Source organism: Alosa alosa, chromosome 14 (assembly GCF_017589495.1).
Source record: "Alosa alosa isolate M-15738 ecotype Scorff River chromosome 14, AALO_Geno_1.1, whole genome shotgun sequence".
Taxonomy (NCBI): Eukaryota; Metazoa; Chordata; class Actinopteri; order Clupeiformes; family Clupeidae; genus Alosa; species Alosa alosa.
The window spans coordinates 18,334,013-18,342,356 of record NC_063202.1 but is presented as its reverse complement, the minus strand read 5'-3'; the positions used below and the strand labels follow the sequence as shown (position 1 = coordinate 18,342,356).

Sequence of the window (8,344 nt, the reverse complement as noted above, 5' to 3'; positions counted from 1 at the left end):
GCCCTAATACATCTGGGCCCAGGGGCCCGAAAGTTCATAATCCGCCCATGGATGTGATATCAGTCTTTCAAGTTGCTGAAAAATAATAGAAAACAAAACCAAACCAGTATGAGTAACGTTCGCTCACCACGTTAAAACCATCTCAACTACCGCGACCTGGCAGCAAGTGGACAGAGGAAACACAGAAAGGTTAAAGACGGCTTATGCGCTTATCCGGCCTGAGCTACAACATTACTCCACAAGAGGACGATGTGGAGGTCATTCTTTCCGCTGTCAAACATTTACTTTGCGCTAAATCAGTTCTTAAAAGCAGGAATGCAAATCCGGTGGGGATTAAGCAGCAAACTCCCAACTCATCACGACGCGGGGTTGTAAAGGCGGCCAATGTGTCTGAAGGAGGTCTGAAGTCAGTGCGCAACAACTGTGCCTGGACACCAGTTCTGCCACTCATGCTCGCTGCTACTGAGCATTCCTTGTTTTTAGCCACACGTGTTTTACTTATTTTTACAGTTTTCAGCCAAATTTAAACAAATAGAACTTGTTTTGCTATACGATACCTATTAGGAGAAACGGGTTGATTTTAAACGCAGCTTTTCAGACAGGTCTTAATGCACTGTCCAGAAATTTCGAACAAATGTGAGAAGATCACTTGGTACGCTGGACGAAGGACATGGGTCAACTATACCGTTCTTCACTTTTCCCATTTGTCGTTTTATGTGTTGTTTTTCCTCAAGATTGCAGCCTCGTGTCTTTTATGACAAGCACCACAGCCGACACCTCGGGGTAAGTTGTGCGTCTTTGCGCCGCACGCAGCTCACAGTTGTTCAGCTGGCCGACTTTTGAGTCTTGGCTTTTGTCGTTTGCTTGTTTCTTGCCAAAAATGATTTTTGCGTTATTTGTCAGTGAAGCATGTCCTCATTTTATTCTCTCTTTGAGAAGAAACCTATTTAAAAGTCATGGGAACAGCGAAGTCTTTGGTCTTTCGTCCGTGTAAATACAGTCGAGCGTGACAGTGATAGAATCTTTAAAACTAAGTTTGTTCTTCAAGTCTAGTCTAGAGAAACATTTTAAGACACAGCATGATTGAATTTAATTATTCGCTGGTTGATCAATTCTTCGCATCACACGGGAATGTTTTCTTAAAGAAATTAAGTTTGACAGATGGCATGATAGGCTACAGTCTCTCTCTTCTCGCCGGAAATTTCCAGTCGAAGTCTCTGCCATAAATTCACAAGATGTGACGCGCACACGCGGTGCAGTGATGCACCTCGTTACTCTCCTTTAGCTGAAGTGACTCAAGAAAATACTCCGACTGCCACTCCTGTTTTCAAGCGCGCCTTTTAAACGAGATATTTCATGGTGTAATGGGCTATGGATTAAGGTGTCAGTTTTAAGTGGACCGAGAGGAAGACGGGGAGCCAAAGAGTTTCTATATGAAGAATATAAGGGCTTGTCTCAGATAGACGTCGTTGAATCACTTGCTCATTTTCAAATGCATGGTGCACTTGATTGATTCATTCGTGCAAAAATGACCCTGATTACATCATACATCACAACAGCGAACCGCACTTGCATATTTGTATTCTCTTGAAACCGAAATACATTATCAAATCAACGATTAAGACGTTTAGTAGTTACCAGACACTTGTAATGGATTTTACATTCCCCTGGAGTCTTTTGTCAATTGGCATGTAGAAAAAAGGATAGTGATTAGATAATGTCAGCAGAAATGAATACCTTCAGCTCCTCTTTCACTGCTGAAACTCTACATTCCAACTACATCTTAAATTGCCTATTTGTGAGTGAGCCAAGAGGGGAATGTTTGCCCTGCAGCAACATTAAAGGTGTTTGCAATTCTGGCTGTGTACAGCTTGGTCCGGCTGCCTTATTTGTTCCCCGATTTTAGAGCCAGGACTGTGCAGGGGCACCTGAGAGTTTTGAGTGCACAGACAGAATGGACAGCTGCAGCTGAATTTGGCAAAGGGGCAATTTGCTTGCAAATTCATTTGAGAAAGAAATCGTGTGGGATTAGAATTGTAGACATCACTTTTATTGGGAAGCGACCCACCATCAAACTTCCTGGCACTGAAAGCATCAGGCTGTCATAACTCGATGACCCCCTGAATCCAAACTCTACCGCCACACAAAAAAAATCTTCAGCCTCAGCAACCATGTGATCCATCTGTTTTGACTCAGGGTGTTTGCGGAGTGCGCGTGTGGTTAGGATCAGGCTAGCAGGAGAGCCCGTGGAAAGAGCAGGGAAGGTACAGAGGGTATGGTGAAATTCAGTGCAATTCTGAGTCACATATACAGCCCATTTGAACCCCACTCATTCGTTCACCCCCTCACTCCCTGTCTTGCTCGCTGACTTGCACCGTTAGCCTGTGGCTTTAGGTTTCAGCGCTGCGGTTCACCCTATGGTTGTCCCACTGGGGGAATTTCCAGTAGGGCCTAATAAAGAGGGAAGGGGAAAAAAAAATGGGAACGCCAACTCAAGTTCAACAAAGGTGATCCCATATGTTTTCGGAATATGAGACTGTTCCTGCTCTGACAGCGTGCGGACGAGCGACTTGGCTTGGAGGTGTGTGTGTGAGAGCAACTTGGCTTGGAGGTGTGTGTGAGAGAATAGCCCTGCCTAGACAGGCAACTGCAGTGAAAAGCACACCCACCAGTGTTGAGTAATCTTTCCCAAACACATACAGTAACGTTTATAAAAATGACTTGATTTCCCAAAATTCCCTTCTCTCTTGGCAACCAGGGGGTTACAGAGTGAAGAGTGTCCAGAGAACAAGATACTGACGGTGGAGTACCCTTGCACTCGGTCAGGGGGCAAGAACAGCACCTGTCTCAGGTAAGATGAAATCACACACACACACACACACACGTTTCTCTCACCTTTGTGTGCAATCACATTAGAAGAGGCAATCAGCCAGTCACACACACACACACACACACACACACACACACACACAGGCGTGTGTTTCCCACAGCTCTGTGCTCTAAGTGCTGGTGGGGAGCCAGCTGTGGAGCTCTGTTCTGTATCAGGGGGCTGCCAGGCTGGGGGAGCTGGGGTCTCCAATGCTTCAATGCCTCTCGGCTGGATAGAGATGAGTGGAAGTGCTTGTGAAGGCTTCATCCTCCCTCTCTGTCTCTCGCTCGCTTTCTCTCTCCTTCTCTTGTTCTTTTCATCACCTCATCTCCTCACATCTGTCTCCTTGGCTACCTTGTTTCATTCATCTCTCTCTTTCACTCACTCTCTCCATATTACACAGTAAAGCTCCATTATTCTTCTCTCCCCCCCCTCATGTTCTTTGTCTCCATCTCTTTTATCATCCTGCATGTTTCTATCTTCTCCTTTATCTGAGGGGCAGCCGTGGCCTACTGGTTAGCGTTTCGGACTTGTAACCGGAGGGTTGCCGAACTGGTTCGAACCCCGACCAGTAGGAACGGCTGAAGTGCTCTTGAGCAAGGCACCTAACCCCTCACTGTTCCCCGAGCGCCGCTGTTGTTGCAGGCAGCTCACTGCGTCGGGATTAGTGTGTGCTTCACCTCACTGTGTGTTCACTGTGTGCTGAGTGTGTTTCACTAATTCACGGATTGGGATAAATGCAGAGACCAAATTTCCCTCACGGGATCAAAAGAGCATAGATACTCATACTTATACTTATCTGTTTCTCTCTGCATCCCCCACTACTCTTTATTGGCTCTGTTCCTGCTGTTCCTCCTTCACCACTCTTCTTTTGTTTTTAGCCTCTCTTCATGTTGTTGTTCTACTTGGCTCTGCAGTGATGATGGTGATGGTGGTGATGATGATGATGATGATGATGATGATGATGATGATGATGATGATGATGATGGGGATGGTGATGATGATTATGATGATGATGATGATGATGATGATGGTGATGATGATGGGGATGGTGATGGTGATGGTGATGATGATGATGATGATGATGATGGTGATGATGATGGGGATGGTGATGGTGATGGTGATGATGATGATGATGATGATGATGATGACGGTGGTGGTGATGATCGAGATGAGAAGAAGGAGGAACAGAATGAGGAGAATGAATGATGATGATGATGATGATGATGATAATGGTGATGATGGTGATGGTGAAGGTGATGTGAACGAGGAGGAGTAGGAGTAGAATGATAATGATGATGATGATGATGATGATGATGATGAGGAGGATGAGAATGATGATGAGAAGGATGAGGAGCATGATGATGATGAGAATGATGATGATGATGATAATGTTGATGATGAATATGCCAATGATGATGATGATGATAATATTGGTGATGAATATGCCGATGATGATGATGATGATGATGATGATGATGATGATAATAATGTTGGTGATGAATATGCCAATGATGATGAGGAGGAGGGGGAGGAGCAGAAGAAGAACAATTATGATGATTACAATGAGGCAAGCTGCTTGTCCTCTTCTGCACTCTTTACAGTTTTCTACCACCCATTTTTCAGTTGTGCATGTTACTCTCTCTCTCTCTCTCTCTCTCTTCTTCTCTACTGAGCAATGTCTTTGAGGCCGAATCTGGGTTACGATGAGGCAGAATGAGTTTATTTACTGATTCCGGCTAACCACTCCCAGCTGTGGGTCCCAGGCTCTGTTAGGGAGCCCTGCTGCTTCAAACACCCGCTTCGACTCATCACTCTGGGGGAGGACTCAGCTGTAAACAGCCTCCCGCTCCGCTGGAGCCCCAGCCTCTCCGCATCTGTGCGCTGGCATAAGTTTGGCTGCTCCTGCATAAATAGAGCATTATGGAGTATTATAAAGACATTTACTGTATTGTGGAGAGGAGGGAGGAGATGATGGGCCGAGACATATAGATTAGCAGTGATGTATATGTTTAGCCGAGCTACAGACACCGAGTCATCCATAGCAGCTTACAGATGTGTGTAAGGCGTATGGTTCATGTGTTTATATACATGTATGTGACTTGTACTCCTGAAAAGGGTAATTACACGCTGTGATGAAATCATTCAACTGATTACAATAAGGGATGTCTGTAGCACCACTGACAAAGTACCGAGCAAAATGTTAACAAGAGCATTGCAACAGAGAAAGGCCTTAGAAGATGTCCGAGTTCAGCTGTGAACACATGGATGCAAATGGAAACAAGGACACAGTTTTACAAGAACTTCATCCACCCTTGTTCTATTGCATTACAATGTTGTATGCACGCCATACACAAGAAGGCATATTAAAACACTTGACAAATGCTTTGTCAACAGTGATTGAACATTCTGTAGAGCTACAGCGACTAGGACTGCAAAGAGCATTTTTATAGGGAGCCAGTCAAAGCATTCAAGGATTCTGAGGGGGATTTAAATCACATCTTTGAAGAGCTGCCTTGTGGGACTAGACGAGGAGGAACTTCTTGTGAGATGCCAAGGCACAGGGGGGAAAGGCTGGCTCCATACTCTCCATACTCTCACTGGCGGCACTGTGGGTTTGGCTGTCTGAGCACAACACCTCTGGGAGGAAGAGGAAGGAGGTTGAAAGGCGGCCACATCTCCAACTCTCTCTCTCTCTCTTTACTCGTTCTCCCTCTTTCTCTCTCTCTCTTTTCCTATCTCTCTCTCGCTCTCTCTGTCTCTCTCTCTTTCTCATCACCCACCCTTTTTTCTTTCTCTCTGTCTTCCTCATCCCTCTCTCTCTCCCTTTCTCTCTCTCTGTCTTCCCTTCTGTCTCATTCTGGAGTGACAGACCAAAGTGTTCTGTCTTCATCTCTCAGTAGACTGACAGGCTGCAAACCCAAACCCAGTCCCAAGACAGTCAGTGTACTCCTGTGTGTGTCTATGCATGTGTGTGTGTGTGTGTGTGTGTGTGTGTGTGTGTGTGTGTGTGTGCAAGTGCGTGTGCGTGTGCGTGTGCGTGTGCGTGTGCGTGTGCGTGCATGCGTGTGTGCAGTTGTGTGTGTGTGTGTGTGTGTGTGTGTGTGTGTGTGTGTGGAGGAGAGCTGAGTGGCAGAGAGCGATTAGTGGCGAGCACGTCTTCTCCCCTGTCAGTCATAGAGGCCTTGAGCTGCAGTCCCATCTTTGCTGGGAAGATCCCTCAGATCTCCTCAGAGCTTGGCAGGCCCTGTTTCCCTCCATCCGTCTTCCCCGTCAGTCAGCCAGGCTCCTGATGTGGCAACCGCTCAGAGGTGAACTGAGCTGTGTGTGTGTGTGTGTGTTCCACTTTAGCCAGTGAGACTTCTGATGCCACAAGTTATACAGTGAACAGAGCTGGGATGTGTGTGTGTGTGTGTGTGTATGTGTGTGTGGCATGAGCTGAGAGGTGAACTGGGCTGAACTGGGCTCCCCGGGCCTGGCCTGTCATCTGCTCCCCAAAATAACCAGCATTTACATAAAGCACGGCTCACAGACCCCTCTCAGTTACACACACACACACACACACACACACACACACACACACATACAAAAACACGCACACAGACAGGCACACACCCACATACACGCACACATGCACAGACAGGCACATAAACATTCACACATGCACACACACACACACACACAAAACAAAACACGCACACAGATAGGCACACACACACATACATACATACACACACACACACACACACATGAACATACAGACACACATCCAATAAGCCAAGCCAGCAGTGTGCAGCCATTACCCCAGCTGAGAGGGTGGTTAATCGGATAAAGCCTCCTGGGTTCTCTGGCTCATTCCAATGGAGGAGTCCTTGATGGTTCTATACCTAAATACATTTGGAAGAACCTTTAGATTAATCATCCTCAGTTGTTTAAGAGGCTTTTTTAGTTTCGTTTGTTTGTTCATTTCGAAACCGCTGAAGACACACAGAAGTATGCTAGTATTTCTTTTTTTTTTACTTTAAGCTTATTGGGATAAATCAAACAATTCATTCATCCCAATATGAAAATGTCCCTCTACAATCTGACAAAAGCCAAAAATATTGAACACAAGTGCACAACACAATTTATGGTGTTTTTCAGATGAACAAAGTACAGTTCATGCAAATCATTTTCTGTGATGTGGAATGACAACGCCCCCATGGTGATAGAGATACTGTATGTCATTTGTCCTGTTTGTATACACAAGTGGGGGACATCTCAGAGATAAGGCCTGTGCTGCTCAGATGGGTGCTGCTTCTCCTCATGTGTGCTCATGTGGTCATCTTAGCTGTGAACTGGTCCCCTGGGCTTTGGATCCTCTGAGCTGAGAGGGAAACAGAGGGTCAGCAAGCACTGCCAGAGACGCAGTCCAGGACTGTGTATGAGGACGATGCCCCCCTCAACACACACACACACACACACAGTGGTGGAATGTAACGAAGTACAAATACTTCGTTACTGTACTTAAGTACATTTTCCACGTATTTGTACTTTACTTAAGTAGAATTTATAGTGCATACTTTTGACTTTTACTTTGTTACATTTTACAGCAATTATCTGTACTTTTACTCCGCTACATTTCTATAACACCATCGTTCCTTTTGTGATACATTTTATGATCAGTTTTTTTTTCTCTTGACAAACACGTTTGTTTTACCAGTGGGAGGGGTTGCTACCAAAGATTCTGGAGCGCTACGTGCCCAGCTTCTAAATCTTTAAAACATAAGCTTCTAGTCTAGACCAGGCAAAGCGTGAGCTTGTAGCCATCTGCATTCGGTAGGCTATATTCACCAGACCCATGGCTACACTGAACATGCAACTGTGTTCTGTGCCTTTCTCTGTCTGTTATCTGCAGCATTAGGGCCTCCTCTCCGATGAGATTGCTATCCGCGGATCAGCTAAATGACAGGCCATGCCCATGCTTCTGTCACACGTCTGATCATTTGCGGCACAAATGAATGATAGACTATTAATGAACCACTGGCCGAAAAAAACGTAACATTTTCCAGATTAGGCAATATTTCTTATCTGGAATATTTCTTGTGTGTGATCAAATAAAGATGCATAGCCTGCAATTGGGGGGTAATGTGAGCGCTTATTCAATATGTGCGTCTGCGCAAGTGAAACTGAACCTAATCATAAAGACACTTTTCTCATCAACTTTTCTGTTCAATCAGCAGAATTGGCATTACGATCCACCCGACGTTTCCCTTGTCTACCCCGTTAAACTTCAGGCTCGTGTTTTGCTGAATGATATTTTACTTAGCAGATCACCCTAGATATCCAGAATTACAGTCTCTAGAATTGTAGTTCAGAATGTAAACTAGGCCACAGATGGTAAGCACAATTGCATTAGCTTAAAACTATCTAGTCGAGTAGGCCTATAACCTAAAACTATAAAATGCCACAGCCCATACTGATTTTTCCTTTTAG

At 45.2% G+C, this 8,344-nt stretch overlaps 1 protein-coding gene across 1 annotated transcript in view; it reads left to right on the top strand.

Annotated features, from left to right (window-relative positions):
• Positions 1-341: 341 nt before the first annotated feature.
• LOC125306705 (collagen and calcium-binding EGF domain-containing protein 1-like) overlaps positions 342-8,344 on the top strand; it is a 32,296-nt gene continuing 24,293 nt past the window's right edge. The window contains exons 1-2 of the mRNA XM_048262151.1: positions 342-783; positions 2,759-2,851. Of these exons, the coding sequence (XP_048118108.1) occupies positions 671-783; positions 2,759-2,851 (206 nt within the window). The 5' untranslated portion in view covers positions 342-670. The remainder of the gene's footprint in view (positions 784-2,758; positions 2,852-8,344) is intronic.